At 39.2% G+C, this 20,974-nt stretch overlaps 1 protein-coding gene across 5 annotated transcripts in view; it reads left to right on the plus strand.

Annotated features, from left to right (window-relative positions):
• Window positions 1-20,974, plus strand: part of LOC136864113 (uncharacterized) — a 929,406-nt gene that overhangs the window by 854,092 nt on the left and 54,340 nt on the right. For all 5 annotated transcript variants that reach the window (XM_067140697.2, XM_067140695.2, XM_067140693.2 and 2 more), the window contains one exon: window positions 19,937-20,116. In XM_067140697.2, the coding sequence (XP_066996798.2) occupies window positions 19,937-20,116 (180 nt within the window). The remainder of the gene's footprint in view (window positions 1-19,936; window positions 20,117-20,974) is intronic.

A 20,974-nucleotide genomic window follows, 5' to 3' on the forward strand; every position in this document is an offset into this window, starting at 1 on the left:
CGCTGTGGGTCAGATCCACTGAACGTTTTAAATTCAAATCCGTCCACTCATTCTTCGTCCTCACGCTTTGAATTCTGGTCAGTGGAGGATTTTGGACTTTTTAAGTTGTCAATTCATTTCGTCTCATTTCATACCTTTAGGGGCCGATGACCTTGATGTTAGGCCCCTTTAAACAACAAACATCAATCAATCAAAGCTATGAACTTTGCCAATACTGCGTTACAGCTTAATATTTACAGTATTTTACAAAAACTCGGCTGGGAAAATTAATCCTTTCTATATTAAATTGAGAAGACTTACCTGTTCGTTGTCATGATGTGTCACCCTGTCATGGACTCCATGCATTTTTAGCCCATCACAAGGCTGGTGACAGCAGTTGAACTAGTCCCAGCTTCCATCCTGGCGATGACCATTGTCCTTGGGTAACTGTCGTTTTGGACCCTTGGCTGCTACAGTACAGAGAATCATACATTTATTACCATCTCCTGACACACATCTCCAGGCAGTTTCCTGTCACAGAGAAATACTCAGCACAAACTTTACTCGAGGTATTGTCTGTCCCTATTTAAGGAGCCCTAATCCGTCTCCTGACTTCACTCACGGTCGTCTGTTGAAAATGAATCGGCTCTTCTAATCAGTGTTTTCCAGTCACCACTCTCATGGCTTAAATTGTTCAACTGGTTCTAATTTAACTAGTTATTGTTGCTGTATTAAATGGAGATCGATAAGCAGTTCTCACTACTTCACCATGGATAAAGATGCAGACTCTGGGTTTCCTCCTCCATTTAAAGACTCGTCTCACTCCACCTCGCCACAGGAATCCTTGCAATACAGTTCATTTTCCTTTGTGGAGTGAGCTCGCTGGTTCCCAAGGTCCTTCACATAAATTGCAGATTAATTTTACTCTTGATATTACCACGTTTTATGATCCGATAATTCACGATTATTCACTTTTTACATTTCCATCAACTCAGATTCACGTGAATCAACCTATCACCTGAGATGTCTCCTATTTCCATGATCCTGGCCCAACAGTTGCCCAATCCAACTTCACAAGTGTCCCTTCTTTCAACTTGCCTTCTCTTTCTAAATCCACACTACTACTCTCTCTCAGCCCCTGCTGCCTCTGTTTGAACGAGGGAAGAAAATGAGGCTCTGTCAACTGAAGCCTGACGGTTCGCACATTGGGACGAATTTTTTGTACACCAAATGCATGCCACATTTAGTCCTGGAGTTGGTCCTGAACACACCAGTATCTTTTTTGAAGAACTATATTACATATTGAACCCATGACCTTTGTGCCCTAAGAATTTTAAGTATGAAAAGTTACTACATTTCTGAACAATTCTTGATATCGCGGGAGTGACACGTAGCAAGGAGGTAGCTACTTTCCGTCCCACGCTCTGAGAAGTGACGTCATCTGCACGTGTCGGCAGTGGAAGGATACAGAAGAAAGTTTATGTTGAATAAATATAATTAAATGAAAGAATTAGTGGTGAATGCAATATAATGAGGGTCCTGTATTTATCTTTAAGACAATTGGTCTTTAGTAAGATGGATTTGAGACTGCTAAGCCATTTCTGAGGATTATTTCAGATGGACGCGCGTGTCTAGCGTCCCCACGCAAAATCGACAGAAAATAGTGCCTACCAAATGAGGTCATTTAACCAGTTAAATTAAAATGTATAAATTTTAAATGTTCAGGATCACTACTGCTTTTGAGTTAACAAATATATGGTTACATCCAAAACTCTTTTAAATATAGTTCATTTAAGTCGAAAAAGTTACACAAATTTTCTTGGCGACAAAGGGAAAATGCTTGGAGAGAGGGGGTAATGGCTATAAATATAGAAGGACGCCATGATGAAACCTCTGCATTGTGTTATTGAATCTTGAGCGAGAGAGTTAGACTGTTCTGCAAATCAAGCGACAAAAGTAGACTAAGTCCAACGAACAGGTTTTGGCCAATGTGGCTGGTGACTTAAATCCAAGTGGATTTAGTTTGATTTTTTAAAAAAAAGACGGTCAAGATACCGCAGAAGTATTAGAAAGTTGTAAAATATTTTTTGTGTTGTAAAAGTAATTCGTGTGCGGGCAGTAACTACCATCAGTCGAGTGCGATCAACGGAGACACATGTGAAGGGTATTTCTTTTTTTTTTTTATGTTTTATTTCCAGGAAAAATAAATCTTATGTTGTTGTTGTTGTTGTTGTTTGATTCATCGGTCCATAGACGGGTTTGATGCAGCCCTCCATGCCACCCTATCAGGTGCTAACCTTTTCATTTCTATGTAACTATTGCATCCTACATCTGCTCTAATCTGCTTGTCATATTCATATCTTGGTCTACCCCTACCGTTCTTACCACCTACACTTCCTTCAAAAACCAACAGAACAAGACCTGGGTGTCTTAATATGTGTCCTATCATTCTATCTCTTCTTCTCATCAAATTTAGCCAAATCGATCTCCTCTCACCAATTCGATTCAGTATCTCTTCATTCGTGATTCGATCTATCCATATCGCCTTCAGCATTCTTCTGTAACACCACATTTCAAAAGCTTCTATTCTCTTTCTTTCTGAGCTGGTTATCGTCCATGTTTCACATCCATACAATGCCACGCTCCACACGAATCTTCAAAAACATCTTTCTAATTCCTATATCAATGTTTGAAGTGAGCAAATTTCTTTTCTTAAGAAAGCTCTTCCTTCCTTGTGCTAGTCTGCATCTTATGTCCTCCTTACTTCTGCCATGGTTAGTTATTTTACTACCCAAGTAACAATATTCATCCACTTCCTTTAAGACTTCATTTCCTAATGTAATATTTCCTGCATCACCTGCCTTCATTCGACTGCATTCCATTACTTTTGTTTTGGACTTATTTATTTTCATCTTGTACTCCTTACTCAAGACTTCATCCATACCATTCAGCAGCTTCTCAAGATCCTCTGCAGTCTCAGATAAAATAACAATATCATCGGCAAATCTCAAGGTTTTGATTTCCTCTCCTTAGTTGTGATTCCCTTTCCAAATTCCTCTTTGATTTCCTTTACTGCCTGTTCTATGTAAACATTGAAAAGGAGGGGGGACAAACTGCAGCCTTGCCTCACTCCTTTCTGGATTGCTGCTTCTTTTTCAAAATCCTCGATTCTTATCACTGCCGACTGATTTTTATACAGAATGTAGATAATTCTTCGTTCTCGGTATCTGATCCCAATCACCTTCAGAATCTTAAATAGCTTGGTCCAGTCGACATTATCGAATGCTTTTTCTAGATCTACGAATGCCATGTACATGGGCTTGTCTTGTCCTTCTTGATTCGATCCTCTAAGATTAGACGTAAAGTCAGGATTGCTTCACATGTTCCTACATTTCTTCTGAAGCCAAATTGATCTTCTCCCAACTCAGCTTCAACTTCTTTTTCCATTCTTCTGTAAATAATACGTGTTAAAATTTTGCAGGCATGAGATACTAAACTAATGGTGTGGTAGTTTTCACACCTGTCAGCACCGGCTTTCTTGGGAATAGGTATAACAGCATTCTGCCGAAAATCAGATGGGACTTCTCCTGTCTCGTACATCTTACACACTAAATGGAATAACCTTGCCATGCTGGTTTCTCCTAAGGCAGTCAGTAACTCAGAGGGAATGTCATCAATTCCAGGTGCCTTGTTCCTATTTAGGTCACTCACAGCTCTGTCAAACTCTGACCTCAAAATTTGGTCTCCCATTTCATCAACATCAACAGCCTCTTCTTGTTCCAGAAACAAATTATCTACATCTTTACCTTGATACAACTGTTGGATATGTTCCTGCCATCTTTCTGCTTTGTCTTCTTTCCCTAGAAGTGGCTTTCCATCTGAGCTCTTACTATTCATACACCTAGATTTCCTTTCTCCAAAGGTTTCCTTGATTTTCCTGTATGCAGCATCTACCTTTCCTAGGTCCATACAACCTTCGACATCCTTGCACTTCTCCTTCAGCCATTCTTCCTTAGCTACCTTGCACTTTCTATCCACTTGATTCTTTAATCGTCTGTATTCTTTTTTGCCCTCTTCATTTCTAACATTCTTGTGTTTTCGTCGTTCATCAATCAGGTCTAGTATCTCCTGAGTTATCCACTGATTCTTAGTTTATCTTTTCTTCCTTCCTAACATTTCTTCAGCAGCCCTACTGACTTCATTTTTCATGACTATCCACTCTTCCTCTAATGTGTTTCCTTTAGCCTTTTCATTTAGCCCTTGTGCAACATGTTCCTTGAAACAATTGCTCACACTCTTTTCTTTCAAATTGTCTAGATCCCATCTTTTTGCATTCTTTCCTTTCTTTAATTTCTTCAACTTCTGATGGCATTTCATGACCAGCAAGTTGTGGTCAGAGTTCACGTCTGCTCCTGGGAAAGTTTTGCAATCCAACACCTGGTTTCTGAATCTCTGCCGAGTCATAATGAAGTCTATTTGATACCTTCCCGTGTCTCCAGGTCTCGTCCACGTATACTGCCATCGTTTGTGTTGTTTGAACCAAGTATTGGCAAGGACTAAATTATGATCAGTGCAGAATTCAACCAGCCGACTTCCTCTTTCGTTCCTTTGTCCCAATCCAAATTCTCCTACTGTATTACCTTCTCTTCCTTGCCCTACCACTGCATTCCAGTCTCCCATCACAATTAGATTCTCGTCACCTTTTACGTATTGTATTAAATCGTCTATCTCTTCATATATTCTTTCGATTTCCTCATCATCTGCTGAACTAGTAAGCATATAGACCTGCACTATTGTGGTGGTCAGTGGTTTGGGGTCTATCTTGACGACAATAATTCTTTCACTATGCTGGTCGTAGTAGCTTACCCGCTGCCCTATTTTCTTGTTCATTATTAAACCAACTCCTGCGTTACCCCTGTTTGATTTTGAGTTGATAATTCGGTAGTCGCCTGACCAAAAATCCTGTTCTTCCTGGCAATTTACTTCACTTATACCAACTACATCTAACTTTAGTCTATCCACCTCTCTTTTCAGATTCTCTAACCTACCACAGCGATTCAAACTTCTAACATTCCACGCTCCGCCTCGCAGAATGTCATTATCCTTCTTCCTGATGATCTCGTGTAGTCCCCACCCGGAGAACCGAATGGGGAACTAGTTTACCTCCAGAATATTTTACCCGGGAGGAAGCCATCATCAGTACATCATTCATACAGAGAGAGCTGCATGTCCTCGGGAGTTAGTTACGGCTGTAGTTTCCCGTTGCTTTCAGCCGTTTAGCAGTATCAACACAGCTAAGCCATGTTGAGTGTTATTACAAGGCTATATCAGTCAATCATCTAGACCAGGAATAATTGTATACATTTTTTAAGAAATTTGAAGAAAATGTACCAAAAAATATTTCATAGCTCGTTCAAAAATTTATCCGACATCAGAACTAATTCATTATCTAATATTATTTTCTGTTTTTAGGTATTCACTTGATCTGAATAGATTTTTTTTTTAAATTTAAATCCCTCATTCTTGCGAGACCATACATTTTCATGTGGATATCATTTTCACTTGCATGTATATCTTGCCACAATTAATATAAAATTAATATTTAAACTTGGGAATATTTTTCAATAAATTACGTTTGAATGTTGTCACACATATTTTAATGATGACATATAAGCTTTTGAATTGTCATGCAGACATATACTATGTGCAAACATTCAACTGTTTCATAATTTCCAACCTGTCTAAAAATGCTTTTGTAAAAATGCACTGCCTACTTGATACAAAGAATCTTTACATTCATGTGAAACCGGTCCCAACTCCACAGAAACTGAACTCTAATCGCTAATGTTAATGAAATGTATAAAAGACACTCATAACAGCAAGTGGCTGGATTGAAAAGGATACCAAAAAATGAGCAAACGAAGTTGATAAAGAATTAAATCAGCTTTTCTACGAGCGACGCTCCATATCTCACAATGCAGGATGCAGCAAGAGCGGAACGCAGCAATAGACTCGCCCGATTAAGGCTTGCTGGCTATTCCTGCCATCTCGCTTGCTTGACGTGTAGTGAAGTTTCACTAGTTGCCATACTGTCCATTTTGGAGGCTTTGTTTAGTGTTGAGTGTAAAGTGCTTGCGTCTTTTACGTGAACAGAAAATGAGCGGAAGCTCAGTGAAACGCAAAACTGAAAATGAAAACAGAATTTACAAGGAAACCTGGGAGAGTGACTATTTAATTACTAACAACAGTGGGAAGCTTCAATGTTTGCTTTGCGTGCAAATAGTGTCTGTGCCGAAGGAGAACAATGTTAACGACATTACTCAACAATGCACGAGAAAATGTATGCAGCATATAAGGAAGAAGTTCGGCACGCACTGGTTGCAGACCTCAAAAAGGAATCAAAACAGCAAACAGGTATCTTTGGTAAAGTCTTACAAAATCAGTCGTCTTCTCTGTACGCCTCCTACACAGTGTCGCTTGAACTTGCAAAGGCCAAAAAAAACCCCTTCACTGAAGGTAGTCTTGTTAAAAAGTGCGCTATGGAAATGGCAAAGGCTTTTGGAGATGCTAAAATCGCTGAGAAATTTGAATCAGCACCACTTTCCAACCAAACAGTACAGAGAAGGATCACTGATATGGGAGAACAAGTAGAAAAAGCGCTCATTAAATCATTAAATTGGTTAAAGAAAGCACATATTTCTCGCTATGCCTTGATGAAAGCACTGATCTGTCAGATGCCAATCAGCTACTAATATTTGTACGCACCATCTTAGGAAACTTCAGTAGTAAAGAGAAGCTATGTGATGTCTGCTCTCTTCAAGGAACAACAAAAAGGGAGGGACATTCATGATGCTTGTAAAAGAACTGTCGACAGAGTTGGAGGCTTCAGTAAATATTCAGCCATTGTGACAGACGGAGCGCCAGCAATGACAGGGGTGAAGACAGGACTGACGGCATTGCTAAAAGAAAATGGCCTAATATGTCCAATGATCCACTGTCTCATTCACGAGGGAACGTTGTGTGGGAAATCAATTAAGAAAAGGGAAGTTTTTGAACTTGTGGTTACAATTATTAATATATTAAGAGACCGAGCTCGATAGCTACAGTCGCTTAAGTGCGGCTAGTATCCAGTATTCGGGAGATAGTGGGTTCGAAGGCTGTACCTTAATTAAGGCCACAACGGCTTCCTTCCCAGTCCAAGCCCTTTCCTATCCCATTGTTGCCGTAAGACCTATCTGTGTCGGTACGACGTAAAGCCAATAGCAAAAATAAATACGTTAAGAGGTGGAAATCGAGCCCTATTGCACAGAAAATTCAAACAGTTTCTGCTGGAAATTGACGTAGAATATGGAGACTTGCTGCCTGTAAGGTGCCTGTGTGCAGGGAGGTGTCTTCAACGTTGTTTTTTTTTTTTTTTTTTTTTTTTTCAGTTCGCAAGGAAATCCCCGAATTTCTTGATAAGTTTGTCTTGTCAGATACCTCAGAACTAAAAGAGTAAATTCAAAGCCCAAAGTTTTTAAAGCAGTTAGCTTTCCTAACAGACATGACAAATCACCTTAACACCTTCAACCTGAATCTTCAAGGAAGAAACCATGAGGTGTCAGATATGGTGGGAACTGTTAATGAATTTCGAAGCAAATTGAAAAATTTCAAACGCTCTTTAGAAAACAATGAATTGACTCATTTCCCCTGCTGTCTACAATTAGCGGCAGAGTAGGACCAAGAAAACTGAAATTCTGAAAAGCAGTATACAACTTTACGTGAATACTCTTGGTGTTGCAATCGAAGAACAAGAACCACAACTACAACTTGAGCTGTGCGATCTACAAGCCGATACGTCCCTACAGACAAGACAAGAAAAGGGATTTTTTTAAACTGCTACCCAGCGAAAAATACCCAAAGTTAAGACAATTTGGACTAAAAATGACTTTAATGTTTGGGAGCATGTACATATGTGAAAGTGTTTTTTCATCTATGAAATTCATTAAAAATCAATACAGAAGTCGACTTTCAGATTCTTCCTTGCTGCATCTTTTGAGATAAGCAACAACAGAGCTGGGGGTAGACATTCGTTCATTGGTCGATGCAGCTGATCGACCACACTACTCCCACTTTAAGTTTTGTTTTCACTACATTATTAATTTCAGTTATTCTCAACGCAGTTTTTTCTGTTTTTGTCATTAGTCAAATATTAATTCAAATGAACTGTCATGGTTGGGTGCCCTTATTCAGAATTCAATTGTCCTGGGTATAAAAGTGTTAATTTTTTATGTCACTCCTTTATGCTGATGAACAATAGTGTTTTAAGCAATTACAATTATCAAACCTTCATTTCAATTGAACTATGAACATCATTTCATACTGGTACCTGTGTTCTATTTGTAGAATTTTACGAAAATTGACCGATTATTAAAGTGCGGCCCGCGATCATACCTAAGGTTTCCAATGTGGCCCTCGAGCCCTTACTAATTGGAAACCCCTGATCTAGACTGCCGCCCTTGCAACTTCCGAACGGCAGAGTTAAAGGTGTCATTCTTAGAAGCCAGTCAGGCAAGACGAAACAGATGTTTCATATCACAGCGGAGCGGGGTGTCGTGTTTCAATGCCGTCAGCTGATAGGAGTTCGCAGCTCAAGAATAACGGGATTTGGGTAGTGTGTTAGAATTGAGATTGCATTTCTTGGCAGTAGATATCAATAATTATGGAATCTAGTTGAAATTTTCATCCGGGAATAACGTGTGTGTTATTAGATACTGTAAATTTGTTTAATTGAAATTGTAATGTTCATTTGAGACCACGAACTTAGAGTATAATGAGTAAGGTTAGCCAATTTCAGGGTTGTCCAAAATATAGATCGATGGTAATTATGATTGTTTTGTTTGTGAGGGGTGCACAAAGCTTCACGGAAATGTTATGACAAGATATGACATCGTAATCGGTTTACATTGTACGGCGAGTTACTTATGGTTTTGTACTTAATTGTCAGGGTTATCCAAGTAGTAATAATGGTTAGTATTAGATTAAATTAAAGTGTGATGTCACGAAACAAGATAAATACTGGAAATCAATGATGTAAAATTTTTCCAGCTACAGGGATAAAGAACCAACGATATACATCCAACAGGATTAAAAATGAATTACATCAAGACTTGTGTAGAGACTTGTGAAAGAAACCATTCGTCCGCGGAGATAGAATTTGTTGTTCATTAAGATTTCATTAAATCATTTAAATTTATTTAATTATTAAATTTGGTGGAAATGTATTTTGAAATAACTTTAAATCAAGCGAATAACTTGAAGATGCATTCTGGAAATCTTAGTTTATTTTTCTGGGGAATTTGTAAATGATAACGTAACGATTAAGGGGACATATTCGAAGGTAATGGATTTTACTGCCACAAAGTATTGTGAGCTTTGTTGTTGTTGTTGCATTATTTGACTTTGATTGATGGAGCCGTAAAAATGCTGGGGTTAGTAAAGTGGAAACTTTGGTCATCAACCGATGTAACTTAATTGTGTTTAGCCTTCAGCTTAGAAACTTGGATGGTCATGGGGTCATCAACCTCAGTGACTTAGAGTAGGTCCATATGCCACTGTAGCATCATTTTCCTTGCGGTCATCATCCACAATGACTTTAAAGTAACTTAGAAGTTTAGATGTCGGTCCATGACATAGTCGCAGGTCACATCAATTCAATTAAGGGTCCATGCTGTATAACCACTGTGTGGCACACACCGATTGGACTGCCTTAATTATACCCAGAGTCCAGAGTTCGTGTTACGAGGACTGGACCATAAAGAATCACCATGATGGTTCATGTAGTCTCACATGGAAGCCGAATTTAAGGATTTCCAGACTTTCTTTTCTTTAATTAATAATTGAGACAATGGTTTCTAGTAAGGATGCCCATCAGGCAGTTATGTCAAAGGCTCACACCAGTGTTCTGACCCTCTGTGTAAAATGATTGTGGTGTCCAGTGGACACGATTGGATCCCAATGATACCGATGATAAATGATTAATTCTTCAGAGATTACTTGAATAAATAGGAAAATTTTTAAACGGACCTTTCATTTGAATAGATAGATTAGGATTACTGAACCTTACCTTTACCTCAGCAAGTGACGAAGAACCCGATACGACCCAAGAGACAGATCTCATGAAATTTTGCTGATAGGTAAGGAAGGTAGGTATCCTTCAGTGTGGACCAAAGGGTTCAATATTTAAAGCACAAAAAATAATTTGCAGTGAGCACATTACTTAATAGAACATGATCCCTCCTACTTTACTCCTTCCCCTCCCCATCACTACTTACTTAATCACCTTAATCCAACAATACATTTGCTTGGCAGTCCTGTATTTTCTATTAAGCTTCAAAACACAACATGAAAGTTATGTTTCCCCTTCCTTTTCTAAAGGATTTCAAATTCAACGTCTCTTTGGTATCATCCATTTTCATTCCTTCAACTTCGCTAATCGGTCAACTAGGGACCACGATAAGCTTCACTTTACATTCTGACATTTGTTCATTTTTCGCTTGATCCACATCGTCTTCATTAGCACACTGTGTTTAGCATGACATTCTTCTGTCCATTTAGCACCAGTTGCCCGTTTTTCGTCCCGGAAAATCCCAAAAGTCTTGATGGCTGCTCTGAAAAGATTTCGGTCTTGTGCATCTTTTGCTTGTAGGCCCAGTTCTTTAAGATCTTTCTTGACATTAATGTACCATGGCATTGCCGTTTTTGGTTTTGAGTCAAATATACTGAAGATACGTTTCGTCCATCGGGAGTCGATCATCCGTCATATATGACCGTAGAAGCGAACTCTGCCTTTACGCATTGTGTCCATGATCCATGATCTCCATCTTAGAGTATACTTCTTGCCTGGATTTTCTAATGTAGATGCCATTTTTGTAGTTTGGGCCAAATATGGTATGTAGGATCTTTCTTTTTTTCCTCTCTAAATATGCAAGCAAGCATTTCTCAGACAGGATTGGGCATTCAGATGCATACAGCGATACTGGTTTGATGACAGTGTTGTAGTGACGATTTTTTGTGTTCAGGGAAAAGCACTTTTTGTTGTAAATGTTGCGGGTGGTTTGGAAAGCGACTTCCATTTTCTTGATTCTTGCTGCTGTGGCCTCCTTGTCAAGTCCATTTTGCTGAATCCATTCCCCAAGGTATTTAAATTTACTAACACAGTTTATCGTTCCACATTTGCTGTTTAGTTGTGCCGTATCATCTTTGATATTCGACATTACTTCTGTCTTTTGAAAGGAAATTTTTGAACCTGTTTGTTCTGCTACTTCCTTCACCACATTGATCTGTTCTATTGCACTTTCGAAATTTTCTGTCATCAGGGCTATATCATCGGCGAACGCTAAGCAATCTGTTTCCAGTCCGTTTTTCTTTGTCCCAATCCTTACGGGTTTGAAAAGGTTTCTTTCTTTTAACGTCTTTCGCCACTCCTGTATTACCTTCTCAAGTACGCAGTTGAACAAGTGACAGCCCATCTCCCTGTCGAATGCCTGTCTTGATCTCAAAGGGTTTAGAGTGACATCCTTGGAATTATCCTTTGGATTTGGTATTAGTTAGTGTTGCCCTTAATATCACCAGCAGTTTCTCATCGACTCCCATTTCTGCAAGGATGTTAAGCAACACATCACGGTCGATGGAGTCGTATGCCTTCCTGAAGTCTACAAATGTAGATACTTAGGTTCGACCTCTCAGCATATGGTATCTTATTATGGTTTTTAGGTTAAGTATTTTTTCTGCACTTGATCGGCCTTTCCGAAAACCTGCTTGGTATTCCCCGAGTTTGTGTTCAACTTGCTGTTCTAGTCTTTCAAGGATGGATAGTGACAGGATTTTGTAGGCTATTGACAGAAGAGAAATTCCACGGTAATTGTTCACATCCCTTATATTTCCTTTCTTGTGTAAAGGATTGATCAAAGCTATCTTCTAGTCCTCTGGTAGTTGTTCTTTTTCCCATATATCTACAACGGTTTGGTGTAGAATGTCAATTGCTTCTTCCGGGGCATGTTTCCACAGTTCCACATTCATGGTGTCTTCACCAGGAGCCTTGTTACTTTTCAGTCTCTTTATGTGGCGTTTGATTTCATCGTGATTTAGTGGAGAAGATGGCAGGTTTTGGCACTGGTTTGTTTGTTATGATGGGGTTGGCTGGTTTTTCACAGTTTAGAAGGTTGTTAAAATACTTAGCTAAGATTTTGCAATTTTCTTCATTTGATGTTGCAGGAGTTCCATCTTTCCTTAGAAAGCAAAGGGAAGGTGCCTTGTATCCTTGTACCTTCTTTTTAAAATTTCTGAAGTATTCACTGGTCTCACCTCTATGAAAGTCTTGTTTAATCTTGTCCAGTAGTTCCTTTTCATACTTGTGTTTCTCACTGCGTATTAATTTTGCTGTTTGTGCTTGTTGTGTTTTGTACATATTGCAATCTTCTTCTTTTTTTGAGGTGTAATACTTTTTCCAGGCATTCAGACGATCCCCTAAGGTCTTCTCGCAGTTATCGTTCCACCACGTGTGCTTCTTCCTCTTCTTGATTTCGGCCACTCCTTTTGCAGCTTGTATCATCTGCTTTCTCATGCTTTTGAAGTCGTTTTCCACTGGTTGGGCAAGTTCTTTAAATTCATTCTTTCTTTTTCTGAGCTTTTTTGTGTCGGAGCGAATTATGGTAGGTTCTTTCTTATTTTTGTTGAGAGGGATTGGCCGAAACTTGATTACTGATACGTAGTGATCTGAGTCTATGTTTATTCCCTTTTTTATGATAACGTTCATGATATCCGGACTGTATCTTCGAGATATAGCAATATGGTCTATTCGGAATTCTCCTATTGTTTTGTTTGGGCATCTCCACGTCGTCTGTTTTCTTGGTAAGTGACGAAAGTGTGTTGACATCAGTTGGAGATTATGGTTACCACATAGTTCAACGAGGCTTTCTCCATTCTTGTTGGTTCTTTTGTATGCTGGGTAGAGCCCAACAACTTTCCTGTGTTTCCGTTCACATCTTACCTGTGGATTAAAATCACACGTTAGGATCTTGACAGGTATTTTGGGATTTTCACTAATCTGGCATCCAGGACGTTCCAGAATCTGTCTGTGTCTTCCAGGTCTCTCTTGTTTTTTTTCATTAGTTGGAACATGTGCATTGACTAGCGTATATGTTTTATTTGTAGTAGGCATAACCTATCATTAACAGCTTCAAAATTTGAGAGTGACCTAAGGATTCTGGTGTTGACAGCAAAAGCTGTACCGAAGATAGGGGTGTTTTTCATTACTCTCTTATGGGATTTGCTCTTGAAGACCCGATACCCTTCAGACTGAAACGTATCTTCGTCAGTGAAGCGAGTTTCTTGCAGAGCCATTAATGCGATTTTATTTTCGTGGAGGGCATTGGTCAGCTGTTTCATCTTACCAGCTTGTATTAGACTGTTTATGTTGAAAGTTGCCAAAAAAGTCTTAGATATGGGTTTCAGCTTTCGTGACTGTTCAGTATTTCCAGGACGCTTCGACTCGTCTTTAGCATGATGTTGCATCCCCCTCCCCCAAGAATCCGAATGGGATGCATGCGTCGCTTGTCGGTGACGGTGGATTTCTTTGAAAAGTTGCTACCTGGGGTATTAACTTCATGTCTTTGTTTTACCATCATGCTTGAGAAACTTTAGCTTAGCTTGGAGCAAATTGCTCATTCTGAATACAACCAAGGTTGTTAGCCCTGGAGGGCCTCAAGATATTCTCCAGCTGCGGGCAGGCATTTCCTCCTTACCCAAATAGTTATGGTTTTCCCGCCAATACTCGGGTGGCTGATTGCAGTGGTTTTCTTTATTCAAAGAATATTTTAATTTCATTAGTGATAAAAGGATATTCTCAGAAGTTTTACATATGTTTCCATAACAACAGTTTCTACCATTTTGAAGTAAACATATTAAATTAATTAGCTGAGGTAGGTCAATAGACCAAAACATGTACTAATGTGTGTATTTATATCTTCTGTAAGTATTGAATGGTGGAAAATATATAACATTCCATTTAAAGGAATATTTATTTTATTATTCAAAGTCAGTATGGAATCAACATGATATTCATCATGTGTGTTTGAGTCATCAGTCCATAAACTGTTTTGATGCAGCGCTCCATGCCACCCTATTCTGTGCTAAACTTTTTATTTCTATGTAACCGCTGCATCCTACATGTGCTCTAATCATCTTGTAGTATGCATACCTTAATCTATCCCTACCATTCTCATCACTTACACTTCCCTCAAAAACCAACTTCACAAGTCCTGGGTGTCTTAAGATGTGTCCAATCATTCTATCTCTTCTTCTAGTCAAATTTAGCCAAATCGATCTCCTCTCACAACTTGATTCTCTATCTCTTCATTCGTAATTCTATCTATCAATATCACCTTCAGCATTTTTCTGTAACACCACATTTCAAAAGCTTCTATTCCCTCTTTCTAAGCTAGTTATCGTCCATGATTCACTTCCATACAATGCCACGTTCCACTCCAGGTGAAAGTCTTCCAAAATATATTTCTAATTCCTATATCAATTTTGGAAGTGAGCAAATTTCTTTGCATGTGCGAGTCTGCATTTTATTTCCTCCTTACTTCTGCATTATTAGTTATTTTACTACCCAAGGAACAGTATTCATCTACTTCTTTAAGACTTGGTTTCGTAATCTAATATTTCTTGCATCACCTGACTTTGTTTGACTGCACTCCATTACTTTTGTTTGGGACTTATTTATTTTCGTCTTGTACTCCTTACCCGACTCTGTTCATATCATTCCGCAATTTCTCCACATCTTCTGCAGTCTCAGATAAAATAACAATATCATCAGCAAATCTCATCATTTTGATTTCCTGTCCTTGGATTGTGATTCCCTTCCCAAATTCCTCTTTGATTTAATTTACTGCCCGTTCTATATAAACATTGAAAAGGAGGGGGGCAAACTGCAACCTTGCCTCACTCATTTCTGGATTGTTGCTTCTTTTTCAAAGCCCTTGATTCTTAATACTGCAGACTGATTTTTTTACAGATTGTAGATAATTCTTCGTTCTCGATATCTGATCCCCATCACCTTCAGAATCTCGAACTCCCTGTGAGTGGGGGACGCAGACGAAGAATACACCCACGTTATCCCCTGCCTGTCGTAAGAGGTGACTGAAAGGGGTGACCAAGGGATGATTGTCTTAGAACCATGAAACCACTTGTGATTAGTACCACCACGTGGGTAACACCATGGGTCACTTTTACTTGCGCATAGTACCACTATGTTAGGTACAAAATAGGTTTGTGATTAGCAGCAAAAGAATGCATTGCCGACTTTTACAGCACCTGTGATTAGTACCACTCTGGGGGCGACACAATGGTCCTGGCTTGCCTATGATTAGTACCCACTGTATGAGGAACACCACGGGATAGTACGAGTCCCTGTGGACCGAGCTCAACAGCTGCAGTCGCTTAAGTGCGGCCAGTATCCAGTATTTGGGAGATAGTGGGTTCAAACCCCACTGTCGGCAGCCCTGAAGATGGTTTTCTGTGGTTTCCCATTTTCACACCAGGCAAATGCTGGGGCTGTACCTTAATTATGGGCATGGCCGCTTCCTTCCCACTCCTAGCCCTTTCTTGTCGCATCGTTGCCATAAGACCTATCTGTGTCGGTGCGACATAAAGCCAATAGCAAAGAAGAAAAAAGAGTCCCTGTGGTTAGTACACTTATGTGATGAACACCATAGGTTTGCGTTGCCTATAAATGGCGCTGCAAAGTACGAAACACCATAGGTCTGTATTACATGTGCGAATTTCATTATCTGTGAGTAGTACCATAATATGTGGAATACCGCAAGTCTACGCTACTTTTGATTAGTACCGCAACATGACAAATACCATGGTTTTACTTTCCTAGCGGTAAGTACCATTATGAGGGGCCGATGACTTGGATTTTGGACCCCTTTTTTCTGTGAATGTGAGGCATTGCAGGTCAGATCCAATGATTGTTTTAAATTCATATCCATCCACTCATTCTTCGTCCTCACGTTTTGAATTCTGGTCAGTGGAGGATTTTGGACTTTTAATTAGTCATTACATTTTGTCTCATTTCATACCGTTAGGGGCCGATGACCCGGTTTTTAGGCCCCTTTAAACAACAAGCATCATCATCAGAATCTCGAAGAGCTTTGTCCAATCAACAATATCAAATGCCTTTTCAAGATCTACAAATGCTATGTATGTGGGCTTGTCATTCTTAATTCAATCCTCTAAGATTAGATGTGAGGTCAGGATTGCTTCACGTGTTCCTACATTTCTTCTGAAGCCAAATTGATCTCAGTTCCAATTTATCTTTCCATTCTTAATAATACATGGTAAAATTTTGCAGGCATGAGATACTAAACTAATGGTGCGGTAATTTTCACACTTGTCAGCACCAGCTTTCTTGGGAATTGGTATTACAACGTTCTGCCAAAAATCGGATGGCACTTCTCGTGTCTCATATATCTTGCACACTAAATGGAATAACTTTGCCATGCTGGTTTCTCCTAAGGCAGTCAGTAATTCAGAGGGAATATCATCAATTCCAGGTGCCTTGTTCCATTTAGGTCTCTCAAAGCTCTGTCAAATTCTTACCTCAAAATTGGGTCTCCCATTTCATCAGCATCAACAGCCCTTTCTTGTTCCAGAACAAAATCATCTATATCTTTACATTGATGCAAATGTTGGATATGTTCCTGTCATCTTTCTGACTTGTCTTCTTTCTCTAGAAGTGTTTTTTCCATCGGACCCCTTAATATTCATACACCTAGTTTTCCTTTCTCCAAAGGTTTCCTTGATTTTCCTATATGCAGCATCTACCTTTCCTAGGATCATACAACCTTCAGCATCCTTGCACTTCTCCTTCAGCCATTCTTCCTAAGCTACCTTGCACCTTCTATCCACTTCATTCTTTAATCACCTATATTCTTTTCTGCCCTCTTCATTTTTTGCATTCTTGTACTTTCGTCGTTCATCATTCAGGTCTAGTATCTCCTGAGTAATCCATTGGTTTTTAGTTGATCTTTCCTTTCTTCCTAACATTTCTTCAGCAGCCCTAGGGTCATTTTCTACAACTGTCCGTTCTTCCTCGATTGTGTTTGCTTCAGCCTTTTCATTTAGTCCTAGTTCAACATGTTCCTTGAAACAGTCCCTCACACTCTTCTATTTCAACTTGTCTAGATCCTATCACCTTGCATTCCTTGCTTTCCTCAATTTTTTCAACTTCAGATGGCATTTCATGACCAACAAGTTGTAGTCACTGTCCACGTCTTCTCGTGGGAAAGTTTTGCAATCCAACACTTGGTTTCTGAATCTCTGCCTAATCATAATGAAGTCTATTTGATATCTTCCAGTGTCTCCAGGTCTTGTCCACATATACAGCCATCATTTGTGGTGTTTGAAGCAAGTATTAGCAAGGACTAAATTATGATTGGTGCAGAATTCAACCAGCCAATTTCCTCATTCATACCTGTGTCCCATTCAGAATACTCCTACTGGATTACCTTCACAATTAGATTCTCATCATTAGAGCCCAAAAAGTTCAGGCATTTATTTTTGTTTAAAGTAACATTTTAAAAATGGGCAGTAAAATGATTAAAATAGGCATTTATGATGTCAAATATGGGCACTAAAATAATTAAGATGCTTTGATTTAAGCTACGTAACACACATCTGCATCACATTTTAGTACTTAAACAGTACCCCCTGTCTGTCGTACGAGAAGGCGACTAAGAGGGGAACAGGGTTTCTCAACTTGGGAGTGTGGGTTGGCGACCACAGTTCCCCTAGCTGAGTCTGGTGGTATTTGCTCCCGCTTGTGTCAGGTTCCTAGCTAGTACCTTTCCTGTCTGACCTCCCTTGATCAACTCTTGTTGTTTACTGACCCTGACGATATTAGTTTTGCAAGGCCTAGGGAGTCTTTCAGTTTCTTTTGCTGATACCTTCATTTTTTGATGTATCAGACTTCTTCCTTTTTCCTTCTGATTAGTGTTAGTATAGGATGGTTACCAAGTTGTTCTTCCTATTAAAGCAATAATCACCGGGCGAGTGGGCCGTGCGGTTAGGGGCACGCAGCTGTGAGACCTATCCGTGTCGGTGCGACTTAAAGCAAATAGCAACCATTAAAAAAAACAAACAATAATCGCCTTCAGCACTTCACCTTTTGAAGCAAGGATGAGACGTGGCAATCCTCTCGACCATTTGGCTTGTGGAGTTTTCAGTAGAGATTTGTGTAAAATGAAAATATCCTTTGTGTAAATGTTTTTTATCTATTAAGGTAAAATGAATCTTTTCTTCATTATTAATACACTACATTAGAATTTTATATTTTTTCTTTCCAGTGATTATTTTTTATACATAAATAATAGCAGAAAATATCCACAAAAAAGGAAAAAAGGCATTAAACTATCAAGTAGACTAAGGAAGCTAAAATAGGCAAAAAAAGGCAAAATAGTAATTGTTCCTACAGTTCCCAAATGTACGGAAACATGTTTGTCTCTATGTGACACTTCGATACATCCACCCATATCAACAAAGGCATTTTGCCTAACTTCCGGATTATACTTTTCGCCCTTTACATATTGTATTAAATCTTCTATCTCTTCATATATTCTTATGATTTCATCATAATCTGCTGAAATAGTATGCATATAGACCTGCTTTATTGTGGTGGGCATGGGTTTGGTGCCTATCTTGACAACAATAATCCTTTCACTATGTTGGTCATAGTAGCTTACCCGCTGCCCTATTTTATTATTCATTATTAAGCCAACTCCTGCGTTACCCCTGTTCGATTTTGTGTTGATAATTCTGTAGTTGCCTGACCAAAATTCCTGCTCTTGCTGTCAACGTACTTCACTTATACCAACTACATCTAGCTTTAGTCTATCCATCTCCCTTTCCAAATTTTCTAATCTACCACAACAATTCAAAACTTCTAACATTCCACGCTCCAACTCACAGAATGTCAGTATCCATCTTCCTGATGTTTGCCCCCCTCTCGTGTAGAACTGAATGAGGGATTATTTTACCTCCAGAATATTTTAACCAGGAGGAGGCCATCTTTAGTACATCATTCATACAGAGAGAGCTGCATGTCCTCGAGAGTTAGTTACGGCTATAGTTTCGCATTGCTTTCAACCGTGTAGCAGTATCAACAGAGCTAAGCCATGTTGAGTATTATTACAAGGCCATATCAGACAATCATGCGGACTGCCACCTTTGCAACTTTCAAAAGTTTGCTACCCCCACTTTTGATGAACCATTTGTTTGTCTGGCCTCTCGACAGATACCCATCCGATATGGTTGCACCCGCAGCTCGGCTATGTGCTTCATTGGGACACACAAGTCTCCCCACCATTGCAAGGTCACATTGTTTGCAGGGGAGGATTTGTCATGTATTGTACGATTATCATGAAGTTCTGCTTAGGACATTTAACTAGCATTCTGCAACATGTTTGTATCCATGTGTACAAGGAGGATTTGGGATGTCCTGTACTGTTAGTTCTAATATATGTGTGTGTCTGTCACTTAGTCCCATTTCTTGATACGGGGTTGGAGACTGGGCAAGGGGAGGCATATTTTTATGCCCAGGTACCCTTCCTGTTGCCCACCCCAGTTGAGAAGCTAATGAAGAAGAAATTAGTGATGGTGAATGAAATTGGTAAGGAGGCAGAAGGAATCAGCAGTGGGCTATGAATAGGAACTGTCCTGCTATTTGCCTGGAAGTGAAACTGGGTAACCACACAAAACCTTTCTCAGAACAGCCGATGGTAGGGTTTGAACCCACTTGTCTCCCTAATGCAAAGCTTGGCTCCATAGCTGTAGCTCATTAACACGCACGGCCACTCTGCTTGTTCTTAGTTCTAATACTATAAGGAAATAATGCTTGCTATCTCTTTTCCAGGTTTGTGGTTATTGTGGCCTAAATGGTGGAGCCATTGTGCCTTGCTACCAGCCAGGGTGTAGAACCCAGTTTCATTCTACTTGTGGTTTGGTTTCTGGCGTTCGTTTCGAAATAAGCAAACCTACAGTGCACATCCCATTGAAGGCCATATGTTGTGAGCATGTGCCCAAAAGTGGTAAGGTATGTAGTGTCTTCTGTTCTTAAAGGTATTTTCTAAGAGCTGAAAAAGGTGGTTATCAGAAAAAAAATGCATATTTGGTACATAGTGATAAAGCTCTTTAGGAATACTTTTAACTTTGTACAGTGCACAGGATAAGCTAATGACTTCCACTTGCCAATCTTTAATCATAGTTACAATAAATACAGCAATTTTTCTAAATACCACATGTATTCAAGGCTCCAGGTATTGTACAACTAGGCAGTTGTTCACCACTGTGATTAATGATAGCATTTGGCCTCTTGTACATGTGATGGATGTGTCTGTAACATTAGAACTATGGCTTCAGTATTTCACTCTGATATGGAGTTACAGTTCATAGGACATAGTTTTGTCGTTAATGTGCATGATCCAGCAGGTATGACACAAGTCTCTCGTGTAGATTTTAAAATCATTTAAGTGGCAAATAATGTATCAGGGTGGCCTCTGATCATGAAAACCTTCCAAACTAGGAATTTTGAAAAGCCAGGGGTAAAACGGGAAGAAACCTTGAATTTGCAATGAAAACCAGGAATTTAATACATTTATTTTTCTCAGTAAATACATTGTGTTTGAGAAGATGACACACTCTTTTTGTTTTTCTCTGATATGGTCATAAAACATTTGTGTACACAATATTCAACAATAATGATAAAATATTATGCATATGAAAGATAATCATATTTTAAAGAAAAGAGACATAGGTTTGACTAACTGATATGACTACAGTACATGTAATCCGACCAAAACTTCTGTTAGAAACAAAATTGATGGCTGACTGCTGAAATAAAGTTTTCACTTGCCCTTCTGCAGCAGCTCTTTGCAATTCGCGTAATTTCCCG

This window comes from Anabrus simplex, chromosome 2 (genome assembly GCF_040414725.1).
Source record: "Anabrus simplex isolate iqAnaSimp1 chromosome 2, ASM4041472v1, whole genome shotgun sequence".
Lineage (NCBI taxonomy): Eukaryota > Metazoa > Arthropoda > Insecta > Orthoptera > Tettigoniidae > Anabrus > Anabrus simplex.